This window comes from Galeopterus variegatus, unplaced genomic scaffold, assembly GCF_000696425.1.
Source record: "Galeopterus variegatus unplaced genomic scaffold, G_variegatus-3.0.2 Scaffold12650, whole genome shotgun sequence".
NCBI classification, from domain to species: domain Eukaryota; kingdom Metazoa; phylum Chordata; class Mammalia; order Dermoptera; family Cynocephalidae; genus Galeopterus; species Galeopterus variegatus.
This window is the reverse complement of record NW_007738761.1, coordinates 10,419-28,336: the sequence shown is the minus strand read 5'-3', so window position 1 is coordinate 28,336 and position 17,918 is coordinate 10,419. Positions and strand designations below refer to the sequence as shown.

General features: G+C 46.1%; 1 protein-coding gene across 1 annotated transcript; it reads left to right on the top strand.

Annotated features, from left to right (window-relative positions):
- Positions 1–15,719: 15,719 nt before the first annotated feature.
- LOC103581245 (proline-rich protein 5-like) lies at positions 15,720–17,706 on the top strand (the record flags this gene model as incomplete). Its single annotated transcript, XM_008563130.1, has 2 exons — positions 15,720–15,883; positions 17,626–17,706. Coding segments are annotated over exons 1-2 (245 nt in total), but the record flags the coding sequence as incomplete, so codon positions are not given.
- Between the last annotated feature and the right edge of the window lie 212 nt (positions 17,707–17,918).

Genomic DNA, 17,918 nt, shown 5'->3' with positions numbered 1-17,918 from the left:
AATCTGTCATGATTACTTGTACAATTTATTTTGCATATAATTATATGTTACATAAAATCATGCATTTACTCATGTATTAATCTCTTGAGGCTTTTGTTCTGTTTTCCTCTCCTAAATTTTGAGATGTAAGTATAAGATTTCTCTCTCTCTCTCTCTCTCTCTCTCTCACACACACACACACAGCCTCTCCTAAATTTTGAGATGTAAGTATAAGATTTCTCTCTCTCTCTCTCTCTCTCTCTCTCTCACACACACACACAGACACACACACACATCAGTATTCTGGTTTCACTTTAGCTGGTTGCCAAACGCCAGCACCACCTCCAGTTTCTCGCTTCTCTTCTTAATTTACCTGTAAGAGAACTTTCTCCAACTTTGCTGGTTCTTTTTGACACAGGCCAAGTTATGCATTTTGTAGAAGGCATCTCTGATAGCAGTTGGGTTTCTAGCAAATGTTAGGACTGAGGGACCACTTGGGGCTCTTTTGGCTGTTGAGGAACTGGAGTGTGTCAGCTTCAGTTGGGCCTGGAAGAATAGCTGAAAGTTTGGTTTTTGTCTTCTTCCCGAGGACTACGGGCAAGACTCTACCCTTGGCTCTGGTGTGTGTCTGTATTAGTCTGAACTAAGCTATCTGAAACCTTGTCACAACCTGCTTGTGACCTCAGCTGCATAAATCCTTGGCTTAAGCCCTTTTACACTTGCCATTTAATTCTAAATAGTCCTTTGGAACTGACTCAGCATCGTTCCCAACATGTCTTTGGGGGAGACCGCGTTGACTGCTGCTGTCATTTTGGAGCACTCCGCTTCATCATTCTGGCTACTGGACCTCACTGCAGTAGGAGCGGTATGTCCACTTCCCTTGTAAAATATCTGGAGGCAGAATTAGTGGGTAAACATGGTAATCCTTTGTGGTGTTTTAAGATCCTTTAAAAAAAATTATTCAACAACAGAACAATAGATTCCTTTCAGGCCTCAGAAAAGCCCTCATGACATTCCCACCCCTCAAAGGTCTGTATTCACTTTCCAGGGAGAAAAATGAAAAAACATGAGTCGTAGAAGGAGGCCACACTTTGGTACTAACTGGCACCTTGGAGTAACGCAGGTCGAAGAACTGAGATCTGGGAGCTGATGTCAGTTCTGCCATGAGCAGGCTGTGTGACCGCAGGCAAATTGCTGAATTGCTCTGGGCCCCAGTTTTCCAATCTACAAAATAATGAGACTGGCCTACCACTGAGGTTTCTTTCCTTTCTAAAGTTCCATGATGGCCAAGGCAGTGTGATCGCCAAGAAGCACTTTGCTTCTCAAAGTGTACAGAAATCACCTGAGACCCTATTAAACCACAAAATCTCATTTGGTAGATCTGGGTTGGGGCCTGAATTTCTAACAAGCTCCCAGGTGATGTTGATTCTGGTGATTCTCAGACCACAGTGTGAGTAGCTAGGCACTGGTGTGCTGACCAGGGTTTTTCATTCTCGACCCTATTGACATTTTGGACTGGAGAATTCTCTGTTATAGTAGCTGTCCTGTGCATTGTAGGGTGTTTAACAGCATCCCTGGCCTCTATCCACTGGATGCCCATAGCATCCCCCCAACCGAGCCCCCATAGCAGTTACTGCCAAAAATGTCTCCAGCCATTGCAGAATGTCCACTGGGGGAAAGGGGACAAAAATCACCCTTGGTTGAGAACATGGGTCTAGACCAGTGTTATCAAGCCTACTTTTACATAAGAATTATCTGAAAGATGTCTGAAAAGCACAAATTTATGTGTGTGAGGAACATTAATGAATCAGAATCACCAGGGAAGGGCTCAGGTATCTATACTCTTTAATAATAAGGTTGTAGGTTAGCCTAGAGTTCTTCTCTTTGAGATTCTAAAGAAGTACAAGTCCTAGACCTGAGTTCTGGTGCTGTCCTTCTAACAGCTGTGGGACCACAGGCAAGTTGCTTAAATGCTCTGAATCAGAAACTCTCCACTTCTAAAATAGAGGTAATTATAATGCCTACCTCCTAGGGTATTGGGGGGGATCAAATGAGATAACATGACAAAGCTCCAGGCTTCTGGAGCTTTATTTTTATAGATTCAATTACTTATTTATTTTTCCCAGGATGGTATTTGTTTTCCTTCAGGCCCAGCTCTGCAGCTTTTGCTGTATCTCTCTCCATCATTCCTTTAGCCCTTGCGGTCACGATCTGTGTGTGTTTTTCTCTACTCTCTGTCATACAAGGGTCTCAGTCTCAAACTGGCAGCCCATGGGCCAAACTTTGGCATCAGACATGTATTGTTTGGCTTGTGTCATGTTTTGAAAAAAAAAAAAAAAGATGATTTCTCCGGTATTTAAGAGTTGGGAGAGTTGACTTATAAACTCAGGTTTCCAGCTTTAATTTAAAAAACGAAAAGAAGACCAGGGACGCTCCTTGGTTTGCAGCAGTGTCCCTCAACCCTCTAACTTCAGTCATGTTCTGTGTCTTGGCCCCTGTAGGCATCGAGTTTGCCACGCCTGCTTTAGGCCTTCCTGTCTTTTCTTTTAATCATGACAAATTTTATTCCCTTTTAAAATTATTATTATTATATCTAGGAGCTACATCTGGATCATCTTTGTGGCCAGATTAGTAGGTGCTTACTAGATATTTATTGAAGTGTGATATTTTCATCCTATCCTGGTCTCTCATAGATAAGACCTTGGATACTCCTTGAGTTTTTAAAACTCTTACTTATGAAAGCTTGTTTTTCCTCCTTTTTCTCGAAATTTCTTTTCCAGTCTCCAGTGCTTGTGTTTTTTAGGGTAATGAGCAAAGAGGAGAGCCCAGAGTTTTCAGTTGACTTTTCATTAGCTTTGCCTCCTAACTCTAGAATGTGACTTAACCTTTCTGCCTCAATCTTATCTCAACTATCCATCTTCAATCACAGCCCTGAGTGTCCAGTTACATTTATAGTATATTTTTGGATATTTTCTGTGAGATCCTGAGTTCCCTTGGGGCAGATACTTGATTCTTTTTTGACCCCTATGGCTTCCTTTACTCAGATCCTGGCATACAGTGGACCCTCTAAGGTCTGGTTGACTTAAATGGACTTGAACTGGACTAGTGACGACTGTGACATGATCATATTTGGGTGGCCCCATCAGTTTTCTTATACCTGGCTACACAATCTGGAGAGAAGTTCCCTTTCCTTTTATCCCCCTTTCTTATGAAAAAGCATTTTATCTGATTTCTGCAACGAGAGAATTGAGCTAATTTTTAACACATAGCTCATTTTAACCTAGAGCACATTTTCTCACACTTAAAACTCTTGTTGGCTTTCAGACTGGGGCTTTTGATCGCTCTCTCACCCACCAGGGTTTTATATACGTTACATGTCAGAAATGTAATTGCTCACATAATGGCCAGTCTTAGCTACCACTTGTGTCTAGACTTTTCGGCTTATCATCTGGTAGGCACTGCAGAATCACTCTGGATGGCAATTATGGGCCACACCCTAACAAATTTGCACTTCAGGAAACTTGATACTTAAAGTGGAGCTTATAGATGAGTCAATAAGATGTGTGGTTATTTCCCACAGTTTTGCTTAACTTGTACCGAAGAAGGGGATTTTTCTGGTGATTATACAGGCCAAGGTGATGATGATGGTAATGATGTGATAAAATTACTTCTAGGTGAAACTAAATTGGCAGTGTTCTGAGTCCTGTGGACATTTCGTGAACACTGTTAGGCAGAGATAAACACTCGAGCTTGCATCCTGTTTGCTCTAATATTTCCTATCGCACAAATTTGGATTCCAAGACTCTTCTGTCTGCAGTTGGTTTCCAATGGAGCACTGAGAAAGTTGTCTCATTCTTCCTGTTGAATCTTTTCTGTAGTCCACACTTGACCCTTAACATTTTCTCGTTTGTAGGAGTCAGCGTCCGTCCCTTGGCTGGCTTTTGCCTCCTAAGAGCTGTGAAGGTTAGTCCTTAATCAAAACAAATGCGCTTGCTGTGCTATGCAGCAGGCGCGTCTGCTTGGCCATGTTTGGAGGCTCCACCAACCAGCAACCAGGCCCAGGATTCCTCACCCATGTGAACCAGGTCCGTGTCCTTGTGCACAAATAATGCTTAGGTGGATCCCAGTTCAGTCAGCAGTGAAGATAATTTTTTTCATCCATCAGAAATGGTAAGGCCACTCCTCCTGGGGGCTTGGAAGTCCATCTTTCATTCCATCATTTAACAATATTTATTGGGTGCCTTTGTTGTGCCCAGCACTGTGCTCAGCACCAGGATATAGCAGTGAACAAGACAGGCAAGGTCTTTGCCTTTAAGGAATGTCCACTGTATCGGGGCTAGTCAGACCCTGCACAAGTAAACAGACTTCGGCTTGATTGGTAGGTGCCTTTGAGAAGTGAAGCCTCCCTCCTGTAAGGGACTGCATGCTTGCTGTTCATGAAGGGAAGCAGTGGGTGTGCTCAGTCTCTCGGCTGTGTGTGGCAGACCGAGTGCTGTTTAAATAGAGGGCTGGCCCGTTATCTCAGTTTCTTGGAGTTTAGCTTTGTAACACCAAGGTCATGGGTTTGGATCCCTCTACCGGCCAGCTGCAAATGAAATAAATAAATAAACAAATAGAGGGGCGAGGAGCTCGGGCTCTGGGATCACATAGGATTGGACTCTCGGTCCCTCTTACTAGTCTTCTGCTTTTGGGCAAGTGAATCTCCGTGCCTCAGTTTCTTCATCTGCAAAATGAGCACAATAAAACCTACCTCACTGGTTTAGGGTGTAAATTAACTGAGATAATAGATACAGATAGAGACTTGGCACAGTCCAATATTATTCTAATCATCAAGAGTAATGATAATCAAATAATCATGGTTGGAAATTGATTTGACAAAGTGGCCCCAACGCACTTGAAGGCTGACTTCTGACCTGGTTTCCATCCGGTGGGCTGGGGTGGGGGGCTCCTGGAGTCCAGATCTAGTTTCCTTTGTTGGCTTGGAGGGTGATGCTTGTGTGTGTGTCCTCTAGCAATACCTTGGGTGCTGCTGGCTTGCTCTTTCTCTCTGGAGAGTTTGTCTGGGTATGTATATGATACAAAGGGGTGCCTGTGGCTCACAGAGGAATCAGAGGTGCGGTGAGAGTGAGATAAGACAGAGAGCTGCTTGGTTAAGATGTGGTTGATGAGATGATATGGTAGGTGGGAGCTGAAACAGAGGCTGAGGGCTGATTCTGGGTGTTAGGATCTAAGCCCTTGCCTGTGCGGCTCCCAGCTAAGGGACGAATACATAGCTGGTGATGCTGAAAGACAATCATGGCCACCAGCCAGTCCAAACCCTTAATTAACTGATAAGTCAGCAGACCCAGTGGAGTGCAGTGACTTGCCCAAGGCCACAGCAGTGGTTAGTGCATGCTGACGTTACACCTGGCTTGGGCTCTAGGTGAAAGGTCTCAGCAGGCTGGTGGACATAGCTGTGATGGGATAGACTAAAGGTTACAAACCTATGTGTTTTGCCCCAAAAGTGCTTGCTTGCCTGGTGGATTAGTTGCCAACACTTATAAATCAGGTGATCCTCCCCCCCTTTTTTTCGGCAGCTGGCCAGTATGGTGATCAAACTGTGGACCTTGCTGAATTTCACATTTTTAAAAATCTGGATTTCGGGCTTCCCTTGGAAAAAATCAGATCTGGCAAAGCTGGGCTTTTATCCTGAGATGGCAAACACCAGACTGAGTAGTGGCTGCCTTTAGCCTGGGCAGGTGCTGCCTAGTAAAACAAGCTGATTGTCCATGCCTGCTAGACTCACTCACAGTGACGGTCCAGGACTAGCCCTTTTAGTTGGTTTGTGATGCGAGGTACAAAAAGAAAAAAAAAAACAAAAAACTACAAAGGGAAGAAATTGGTTCTTCCTTTCATCTTTTCCTACTGGTGTTTATTTTCTGGCCCATGTGTCCCTATACAAAGCAGCTCCTGTTGTGGAATACACGCTGAATAAATAAATTTGTGTTGAATGAATGAATGAACGAACTATAATTGTTAGAGCACTGACCTGGAATCAGAAGCTGAGTTTGTATCCTGGCTTCTTCCTAACAGCAGAGTGACGTGGAACAAATCATACAATCTTTATTTTTCGTCTTTTTTGGGGGGGGATGGTGTGTGAAGGGAGTGACTGTTGTTTGTACTTATTTTTAAGAATAAGAGATGTGTTTTCATGTTTCAAGATTCAAAAGGTGTGAAAAGGCTAATAGAGAAAGGTCTTCCTCACCGTGCCGCTGCCACCCAGCTCCGTGCCCTGGGAAGCCAGTGTTATCAGTTCCTGGTTGTTCTTTCAGAGATATCTTATGCACATGCCACGAAATATGCAAATACTTTTCCATCTTTTCTAGGTAGATGGCAGCATAATATACACACGGTTCTGTGTTTAGCCTTTTTTTCACCCAAAGCATCCTCTGGAGAGCACCCCATTTGGTGCATAAAGAGCTTTTTCTGTCTTTCCTAGAGCTGCATAGTATTCCAGTGCATGGGATACCATAGTGTACAAAGCCAGTCCTCTGTTAGTGAGCATTTAGGTTATTTCCAAGTATTGCTGTTATAAAGAAGTCTGCAGTAAAAACCTGTATTATGTAAGCCACTGGACATATTTGGAATAAAATTCCTGGAAGTAGAATTGCTAGGTCAGAGGGTATGGCCTTTGTCATTTTGGTAGATATTGTCACACTTTCTTCCAGCAGTGTGTGTGAGTGCCTGTCTCCTGAAACCCTGGCCACATATCAACTTTTGGAGTCTAAGAGGGTTTTGTGAAAAAGTGCTATATAAAAATATTAATACTAGCTACAACTTTTTGGGCCTCTACTCTGTGTCAGGCCATGATCAAGGTTATCTCATTTTAATTTTAGCAACACTGAGATAAATATTACACTCATTTGGCAGATGAGGAAACTGAGATTCACAGTGCATGAATGACTGACCCGGGTCACCCAACTAATGAATCGTAGAGGCTGGATTGGAATGTAGATTGGTCAGATTTCAATACCATGGAGTTTACACATGGTAAAGCCCTATGTAATTTTAGGCATCAGTGTTTTGAGCTGATGCTTATGGTTCCTGTGTCTCCCAGCAACAGTGCTTCAAGTGTAGCCGGCTCATCTGCTCCTTTGGAGAATATCTGTGGAATGCCTGCTACACACAGCACCATGCTAAGCCCTGGGGATGTACTGAGAACAAGACAGACATAGTGCCTGCTCTTACGGGTCTCACAAAAACAATTGCAAAGAATTCTGTAGTTGTTTATTGAGGTAGATCATGACAGACTACAAAGGAGGTGGGCAGGGTGCTCTCTGGGGTGAGGGGACCTCATTGCGGTAAGGGAAAGGAGGGCCTCACGAGTAATGGAAGGACAGGTGGTGAAGGGTGTGTGGGTTTGAGCCTGGAGAAGTGGGCAGGAAGTATGTTATGCTGAAGGCCTGGCATGTGTAAAGGTCCTGGGGCAGGAAGAGCAGGCGGTGGGGGAGGAAATGAAGGAAGGCTAATGAGCTGGTATGCAGAGTGGTGGAAATTGAGGGTGTGAGGATGGGTTTTGGGTTTGAGCCTTTGAAGGCATAGAAGCAACAGCATGGCAGGAGTGTTGTGGGCCCTGGACTTTGTTCTTGTCTAGTGCCCCCTCTCCCAAGCCATGTGACCTCAGACAAGTTACACGCTTGGCACTGCCATTTCCTTCTCTGTAAGATAGGGATGGTAATAGCACGTACCTCCTGCTGGTTGTGAAGATCAGACACAGCACTTTCAACAGGCGCTTGCACGTAATTTTGAGTGCTGCATGCAGTATGAAATACATGGTACGTTTTGACTCAGTAAACATGAGTACACATGTAATATACACGTTTCCCCAAGATGTGATGCACTCTATTTTCCATTTCATTCAAGGTCAAGGCTCCCAAAGTTGATTTTGAAAACACTGAGATAGTACATGTCAGGTGCCTGCCACACAGTTGGCACTCAGTAAATGGTGCCATCATTATCATCATCATTATCATTAGAAAGATCATTCTGGCTGCAATTAGAGGACAGATTGGTTAATGAGTTAAATGACTAACCAGTATCTGAATTCTGACAGTGCAGAAGGACACTTCTGTGTTCATGACCCAGGGAAGGAGTGCCACGCTGGGCTCTCTGACTGCAGAAGCTTCTAAGGGGCCCTTGTGTCTCTTCTCTTTCCCTGGGGACTGGCTTCTCCTTGATTTCTGGGCAACCACATGAGACTGTACAGGCTGGCTCAGTTTTCTTTGACTTCTTTGTTGTTTACGCTCAGAATGGCTTTTTCCTGGAAGCCTCAGAGTCATTATAAGCCACCCACTTCTTTATTTTCAGTTGTTGTGTCTTGATTCAACTTCCCTTTTCAGAGTCGAAGGTTGGAACCTTAGTGGAATTTATTTGCATTTTCCACTAAATGTACCATCTACTTCTACCCACTGGCCTGGCAGGCAGGGCTGTGCCCCATGTCCCCATGCCATGGCCCTGGTCCCGGCGGCTGTGAGGAGAAAGTGGGACAATACATTCTTTTTCTCCAAGAAACACATCCTGGGTCCTGGGTGTGGAGGTTTTCAAAGAAACCCCTGTGGGGTGAGTCTTAGAGAGCAAGGCCAGTGATACTGCCCGAGAACCCTGGAACCATCACAGCATTTCCTGGATCCACCACCCCAGCTTTCCTGAAAAAGTAATTGAAGTGAGCCTCTTCAGCACCAAAAACTTAACCATTTAAATCACTTTTGAAAGACATCTTTCTTTTATTATCATTTGGAAAGAATTGGAGTCAGCATTTATTTTTATTTTTATTTTTTTTTTTTTTTTTCCTTCTTTGTCTTTTTTACTGACCGGTAACGGGATTGCAACCCTCGGTGTATGTTATGCTGAAGGCCTGGCATGTGTAAAGGTCCTGGGGCAGGAATTTTTTTTTTTTTTTTTCCTTCTTTGTCTTTTTTACTGACCGGTAACGGGATTGCAACCCTCAGTGTATGTTATGCTGAAGGCCTGGCATGTGTAAAGGTCCTGGGGCAGGAGGAGCAGGCGGTGGGGGAGGAAATGAAGGAAGGCTAATGAAGGAAGGCAACCCTCGGTGTTGGGCCCGCACCGCGCTCAACCAGTGAGCGGGAACCGGTCTCCACATGGGATCCAAACCCTCTGCGGGAGCGCCTCCGTGCTCCCAAGCGGCGCACTCTCCAGTGCGCCACCGGGCCGGCCCTGAAAGACATCTTTCTAAATGTAAATCACATTGGTCCTTCAGGAAAGAATACTGACCAAAACTCTATTGTTTCTCTAATTCAGGGACATTAGGCATAGAACTCTTTGTGATGATGGTGGTGGTGATGGTGGTTGTTATGGGCTGAGCTGTCTCCCCAAAATTCATATGTTGAGGTCCTAACCTCCAGTACCTTAGAATGCAACTATATCTAGAGGTAGAGCCTTTAAAGAGGTGATCAAGTTGAATGAGGTGGTTAGAGTGGGCTTTAATCTGATCTGACTGGTGGTATAAAAAGGTGATTTGAACACACAGACACCAGAGGCACAGTAAACAGAGGAAAGACTGACCATGTGAGGACACAGGGAGAAGGAGGCCATCTGTAAACAAAGGAGAGAGACCTCAGAAGAAACCAACCCTGCTGACTCCCAATCTTGGAACTGTGAGAAATAAATTTCTGTTGTGTAAGCCACCCAGGCTGTGGTATTTTGTTATAGAAGCCTGAACAAACTGATACGGTGGTGGAAGTGATGGTGGTAATACGAATAAATTGGTGGCATTTATCAAGCACTCCCTGTGTACCAGGAATCATCTCATCCAACCCTCAAACCAATCCTGAGTCACCTTCCTGGGCTCAGAAAGTGGTGACACCAGCCTTCATGCTGTACCACCTTGACTGCACCTGGGTTAAGCAACTGTGCAGTTCCAGAAACCATGCCAGGAGATCCATACACAATCTTTCTGGTCATCACAACTCTCCAAGGTAACTCTCCTATTTCCACTTTTCAGATGTAGAAACTGCAGTTCAGAGTGGTCCAAGACCACATGGTGTGTGTATTAGTTTTTGTTGTTGCTATAACAAATAACCACAACCACTGAGGCTTAAAACAACAACAATTTGTCCTCTCATAGGTCTGGAGGCCAGAAGTCTAGAATCAAGTTGTCCCAGCTCTGTACTCCCTCCAGAGGCTCTGGGGGAGAATCTGTTTCTTTCCTCTTCCAGCTTTAGGTGGCTGCTGGCATTCCTTGGCTCGTGGCTACATCACTCCAATCTCTGTCTTTCATATCACCTTCTCTGTATATCTGTGTCTTCTCCTCTTCTGTCTCTAATCTTCTTCTTCATCCTCGTTATAAGGATACATGTGATTGCATTTATGGGCCCACCTGGATAGTCCAGGGTACGCTCCTTCTCTCAAGAGCTTTAACTCAATCACACCTGCCATATAAGTTAATAGTCACAGGTTCTGGAGATTAAGAAGCAAATGTATCTTTGGGGGAGGAGTACTTTTTCTGCCCACCACAGTGAGTGAATGGCAGAGTGAACATTTTTGCCGGAGTTTGTCTGTCCCCAAAGCCTTGTGTGATACAGCCCTGTGGCTGCTCATCTCCTGGAGATGTAGGCACTATGCCTCTCAACTTTTTTCAGTGCCGTTTCTGGGCTGCAGCGGGGGTGGGTGTTAGAGTCATAGAGTGAAGCTAGCTAAGAATTACTGGGCTCTTTGACCCAGCAGTTTCACTTCTGAGAACGCACCCTACAGGGGCTGGCCAGTTAACTCAGTTGGTCAGAGCACAGCCTTGTAACACCAAGGTCAAGGGTTTGAATCCCCATACTGGCCAGCTGCCAAAAAAAAAAAAAGGTCATGTGGTCTCTAAGACTCACACATATGCTCATTCTTTGCAGTAACAAAAACCTGGACATTATCTAAATATCCGTCCATAGGGCTTAAATAAAATATGATACCTCCTAAATGGAATAGTTAAGCTATAATTAAAAATAATAAAATAGATCAACATGTAGTGATAAGCAAAGTTGGCCATGATGTATTATTTAAGAGGAAAGAAAAAATTACCCATTCTTATTAAAATATTGTGTGTGTGCACATGTGTGGTTATTAAAAATTTAAAAATCAAATAAAATTAAAATTTACTTCCTCAGTTGCACTAGCCACATTTCAAGTGTTCAGTAGCCACATATGGCCGGTGCCTACCATATTGGATAGCACAGATATATATAACGTTTCTGTTATTTCAGAAAGTTCTACTGAATAGAGCTTCTCTACACTATTAAGTGGCCAGAAGGAGGCCTTTTACTTTGTATGTTATAGACTTATGTGAATGCTTACATTTTTTTGTGATAGATAAGCAAGTATGCTATTATCACAAAAATAGGAGCATACGAGGTTTCCAAGGTAAGGTTCTCTTTTTTAAGCAGGTGGTAGTGTATTGTCATTATTTAAGATGTATGTGTGTGTGTGTGTGTGTGTGTGTGTGTGTGAGTATATATAAACTCTTCAAATATATTTTATAATGAAAATATTTTGAAATATATAGGAAAAAAAAAATCACCTGGCAGGCACGCAGTGGGCCAGGTTTGAGGTTGGAAGACTTTTGGTAGAGTCTGGGCCCCTGACCTCACAGATTTCCAGTTTTGGCTCAGTCACTTAGTCTTCTTGAGCCTCAGTTTCCTAATTTGTGACACTTCACCTGCCTTGTAGGGTTGGAGTAAGATTTAGAAGCATGGCGATATGTTAAAACTCTTCAAAACTGAGGAACATGCCACACAGAGGTGGAGGGTCAGCAAACAGTTGTGGGTTATCAAAGGCCCAAAGAGGAAAGGCCTGGATATGCTGTGACCACGACAGGGGTTCAGAGGCCTTACCTGCTCCTTAGTGGAGTTTTTTCCAGATGCTGCTAAGGTTACTAGAAGCAGAGAGAAGCGTCGTTTTATCCCTACTGCTGTCTGGCTTGGTGATTTAGAAATAATGTTATTTTATTTATTTAACAAGCACTTATGTAGCACTTGCTGTTTGCCAGGTACTGGTCTAAGTCCTTTCCACATGTTTACTCATTTGATCCTTCTGCAAGGTAGTCACTGTTAGCATGGTCATTTCGTGTGGGAGGAAATTGAGCCCTGGAGAGGTCAAGTAACTTGCCAAAGACCACACAGCTAGTAAGGGGCGGGTACCTAACTAAGGCAGTCAGTGCTTTCTTCTTTCATTTTTTCTCTTCACTGTTCCTCCTGCCCCCCCCAAATATGGTCATGCAGTTCCTTATGTCAGTTTATTTATCTCAGGAGCATGAGATTAAAATTTTGATATGAAGTCTTGTGACTGGTTTTCTGGCTGAGTTTGGTAGTATGGCAAAGTAGAACTGGGTGGGGGAATTAGGCTTATCTGGGTGCCACTTATTAGCCACTTACTAGCTGTGTGACATTGGGCAAGTTGCTTAACTTCTGATTTTCAGATGGCATTTTGTGAGGGTCCAGTAAGATCACCTATTGTGACAGTGCCTGGCATTGTGTCAGGCAGGCAGTTGGTGCCATATTTATTTATTTATTTTTTTGTCTTTTTTTTTTTCGTGTCCGGCAACGGATCACAACCCTCAGTGTCGCGCCCGTACCGGACCGGGACTGGCAACGGGATCGCAACCCTCGGTGTTGTGCCCGCACCTCGCTCAGCCAGTGAGCGGGAACCGGTCTGTATGTGGGATCCGAACTCTTGGTGGGAGCGCTGCCGCGCTCCCAAGCGGCGCACTGTAGCAGTGTGCCACCGGGCCGGCCCAGTTGGTGCCTTATTAATGCCCATTTTTTCCTATTTCTTTGTGTTAAGCAGTGAATTTAGGCTTGAGAAAACAGAGAGGAATAAGGCCAATGCCTGTCTTCAAGTTTACAGAATGGCCTAGGTGGGGCTGGGGAACATTCTAACTCAGGCGTCAAGGAACCTGAATTCCAGCCAGTCCTGGCTCTCTCTTTCCTAGGAGACGAGTTTCTTTGCTCCTTTGCTCCACTTCTGTCATCTGTAAGTGAAAGCCTGGACTGGACTCTGAGGACCCATCTGTCTTGTCATTTTCTGATTTGTCGTATTTAGGACAGGACAAGCCCAAGCCTGAGGGGCCAGCGCCATGGCAGGTGGATACAGGGTGTGTCAGCTTTTCCTCTAGGCTCTTTGCCAACGCTCCCAGCAGCTTCCTCCCTGTGATGCTCCGTGGAGGCCTCTTGGCTCTGTCCAGAGCAGGAATGGTGGAGACAGAGTCAGCTTCATCTTCTCTTCAGCCTGTCAGCATCTGAGAGGGGCAGGTTTGGGAGGTGAACAATGAGTCACAGGCAACTCCTGGTTGCGTGTATGACTCTGCAGTCCACTCATGGCTGCAGGAGCTGCAGGCATCGTCCTTGGGGCTGAAAATTACACTTACTTAAGAGAGGTTGTGTATGTGCTTACGGGATACTTGGGCAGCTTGGAGTGGGAGGGCTGGGGTCACTAACTGAGAAGTGGAGGGGGAAGGAGCCAGCTGAGATCCTCAGGGTCTTGCAGGCTCCTGCAGAAGTGGGTGTTGGGGCAGGAAGGTGAACACCTGTAACCATCCACTCTGCTCCCTTTTCTGCTACCCTGTACTAGAGCCATGGAGTGGGAGGCAGCTCCATCACTTCTCGTTTAAGAACCTCATAAAGGGAGTTAATATCCTATAATTACACACATGAATTGCACCTAGCAGTTTTATTTAAAGAAGGGCAGTGAAACGGATCCTGTCTTAATAGTGTGACCTTTACTGGGCAAGTTAAATCCCAAAGCTAGCTGGTTTAAGGGGCTTTTGTGGTTTGCCTCCTTTGTTGATTTGCATAGGTCTTTCCCAATGCCAGTAGCACTTGTGAAGTTATGGACACTTTCTGAAACTTAACAGACCTATTATGACTTCCCCAGCATTTATTGATAGCTTTTATTAACTATTGGTTCATTCTGAACATGGGGTGTACATGAAAGTGGGACCCAAGTCTGCTATCCTTTAAAAATAAAGTTAGGAGACAAGAGTATTACAAGTTCATTGTCACTGTGCCCATTGCCTATAGACAGCCACTAGCACCTCCTGCATCCTCTGGATGGAGGCCTTGGTGCCTATCTGAGTGACCTGGCTGCAGCAGTGCTTTTAATTTGGAAGTGGCACCTTGGTTCCTTCTTCTTCAAATGCTACAGCTAGGGCTGCAAAACCTTGTCTCCCTGCCAGCCTGAAGGCTGACACTTAGGGAATATCTCTTTTTTTAATCATTGGTTTTTGGGACATAGCAGAGTGAGCTGCTGACAGAGGTGGCAGTGAGGATACTTTGGGGCTGAACCTACTAAACCTTCAAGAAAACAATGACTATAACCTTGGTGGTGTTTCCTTTGGTTCTTCACTCTGTTGAGCTCCAAAACTTATTTTAAGTCATTCGTTTAGATTTTAGATTCACTAAAGAATAAGAGACTGAGATTACAGGTCCAAAGGTACTGAGGAGAGAGAGATTCGTCTGAACAGGAATAGCCAGCCCTGGAGGCCCTTGGGTTTGCCATTCTACTGGGCATGTCACATGATCTCATTTCATCTCTCACCAGGCCTGTGAAGTTGGTACTGTTAACAGCTGAGGACTTTAATCTCAGTGTGCCAAAGTCACACAACCTGGGAGTGGCCAAGTTAAGACTCGAATCCATGTTTACTCCAAAGCCACTGCCTTAAGCCACAAAGCCACAAGTCTCTCATGAACTGCTACCAGGAGACAGTATCCTTGAACCCAGCCTTGGAGTGTGAGTTGGGTTTGGATAAGCAGAGAGGAAAAGGAAAAGAATTCTGTGCAAGGGGAGTAGATGTGATCACAAGCCTAAGAGAGGTAATAAGCATGACATGGAGCCGCGCCTGCTGGTTGTATGCTCTGCGGCCATAATTCTATCTCCCAGTGCCTAAGGGATACCTGGTGCATAGTAGATGCTCAGTAAATATTGCATGAATGAATGCATGAATAGACAGTTATCTTCTCCAAAGACTGTGAGTCCCTTGAGAGCAGGGAGTAGGTTTTAGAGATCTCTGGCTGCTCTGCAGTTGTTAATAAGGAGTAATCACTCAGCGTGTTATGTCCTGATGGAATGAATGAACGAATGGCAGGTAAGGGGTGGTGAGGAGAGTGCCTGGGTAAAGAGACACTGATGCTTTGGGAGGTACTGAACAGTACTCATGGACTGGCATGGTAAGGGCATATCATGGAAGGTCTTTAGTGTTAGGACAAGGAGCTCTTGTGTTCCCATTGAGGCATTTTTTAAAAAGCCATCTCTCAATGCACAACATTGTGGGCTGCAGAAACCCAGGCAGTGCCCAGACTGATGGTTGTGCTAAGGAACCAGAGTCAGGCGCAGCTTAGAAATCACTTTCCTGTAGGACTGGCCTCCGTTGTCACTGCCTTCCCACTTTGGGGTGACCACACTTGTAACCGGAAAGAGACCTGTAAAAACTTGGGAATGGGAACCTGCAGGGAATGGAAGGTACTGCTTGGTCCCGGAGTTGTTTTTAGGATAGTTTGGTTGAGAAGTCCCAGCCAACTTCCTCTAAGATGTGGTTTTCTCAGCCCAGGAGTTCTCACTAAAAGCTGCCCTCTCTTTTCAGGTGTTGGCTAAGTCTGTGGTTTTAAACAAGCCTGAGGGCCAGAGGCAGCCCTGGGAGAAGCCCTTTCCGTGGGCGGTCAGAACCTGCTGGTCCTAGAGGTGAAGCTGAACCCTCACCTGGACTTATGACCCGAGGCTTCGCTCCCGTCCTGCCTGTCGAGTTCCATAAGATGGGCTCTTTCCGCAGGCCTCGACCGCGCTTTATGAGCTCCCCAGTGCTCAGCGACCTGCCCCGATTCCAGGCCACCCGGCAGGCTCTGCAGCTGAGCTCCAACTCAGCCTGGAACAGGTAAAGGAGGCCAGAGGGTGTGGGGTGGAGGGCTGCCGGGGGCCAGAGCAGGGCCAAGCAGCATCTGCAGACTGGCTGAACTGCTGCTGCTTCTGGGATCTCTGCTTCTGGAAGGTCGTGATTGCAGGGGTGCTTGATAAAGAGAGTGAGCTTTTGGGCCGGCCTGGTGGCTGCTCAGCGACCTGCCCCGATTCCAGGCCACCCGGCAGGCTCTGCAGCTGAGCTCCAACTCAGCCTGGAACAGGTAAAGGAGGCCAGAGGGTGTGGGGTGGAGGGCTGCCGGGGGCCGGAGCAGGGCCAAGCAGCATCTGCAGACTGGCTGAGCTGCTGCTGCTTCTGGGATCTCTGCTTCTGGAAGGTCGTGATTGCAGGGGTGCATGATAAAGAGAGTGAGCTTTTGGGCCGGCCCGGTGGCGCACTCGGTAGAGTGCGGCGCTTGGGAGCATGGCGGCGCTCCTGCCGAGGGTTCGGATCCCATGTAGAGACTGGTCTGCTCACTGGTTGAGCGCGGTGCGGGCGCGACACCGAGGGTTGCGATCCCGTTGCCGGTCGCGGTATGGGCGTGACACTGAGGGTTGTGATCCCGTTACCGGTCACGAAAAAAGACAAAAAGGAAAAAAAAAAAAAAAGAGAGTGAGCTTTCTTACATCCAGTGTGTCTGCTAGCTTTCCTTGAGAAAAAGAAAGTAGACTACTGGGAGCCTCTGGCCTATCGGAGTCAGTTAACCAGCTCGGGACAGTTGGATTGGAATTTACAATTACTGTTCATACTTGTTATTCACACCCCAAATTGTTAGAGTATCCCAGGGTGCAGTCATATAAGTAACCTACTATCTATTTGGGAAGGTGAGACATGTATCTGGGAAAAGCTAAATGAGTGGCATAAACCAGAAATCGTCAGTACCCGTGAGCCACAGGTGCTTGCAGGAAGAGACACTGAGCGCTTTTCTCAGGTGTCTAGCCAGCCTTTTGTTCTCTAAGAATTGAGCAGAGACCAATCAGTTCTATGTCTTACGCTGTGGTGAGTTACTAGTTTTCAAAGCGATGCAGACACTTTTTCGATAAATAAAATGCATTATTAGTTTAAAGAATGACTGAATTCTTTGTAGTTCGGGCCATTGTGAGTTTTTTTTCAGTGAATAGACACAGAAAGCACAGCTCTGGTGATGGGGATGGAGAGGGGCTCTAAAATGTGTGTAAAAGGGCCGGCCCGGTGGCGCACTGCTACAGTGCGCCGCTTGGGAAGCGTGGCGGCGCTCCCGCCCGAGGGTTCGGATCCCACAAACAGACCGGTTCCGGCTCGCTGGCTGAGCGAGACGCGGGAGCAACACCGAGGCTTGCGATCCCGTTGCCGGTCCCCGGTCNTTCATACTGGCTCCAGACTCCCAAGCTGCCCTGGGAAGACAGTGGCCTCCTGGGCAAAAGCACCCAGGCATGGTCAGCTCCTGCTTGCCGAGAATGCCATTTTGGATCCTTCCAGACCCAGGGGTGCTGGCCGTGCAGCTTCCTGAAGCAGATCCCACCTCCTGCCTTTTATTGTTGCTTCTCACTGGCAGGGCTGCGCCTGCGAGAAAGCGGGGCTACTTGTGAGTCCTTTCAGCTTCAGTCTTCCTTCCTCTCTAAGGATGCAGAGAAGGAAGCGGTGGATTCCAGGTATGGAAAATGTGCCCATGTCTGTGCCATGGGCTTCCTGGCCCTGGAAGACAGATTCCCTAACCAGGGGTTGTTTCCATTTCCCTGCAGCGTCCAGACTGCTGTGATCAACGTCTTCAAAGGGGGCGGCTTACAAAGCAATGAGCTTTACGCACTGAACGAAAACATCAGGTACGTGGCGGGCCAGACCTGGTGGCGCCGTTTTCCCCCGTGGGCCTGAGCTGGGGCAGAGGGGGCTACCCCAGCAGGAGCCTTATCTTAAGCTTTTTTTTTTTTTTTGCTTGGTTCTTGTTGCTTCCTCTGTCAACTATTACATTGCTCTTACTTGCTCTTAGGTTGTTGAGTTCTGAGATCCTTATCTGTCTAGAGTTCTGATCCAGAGA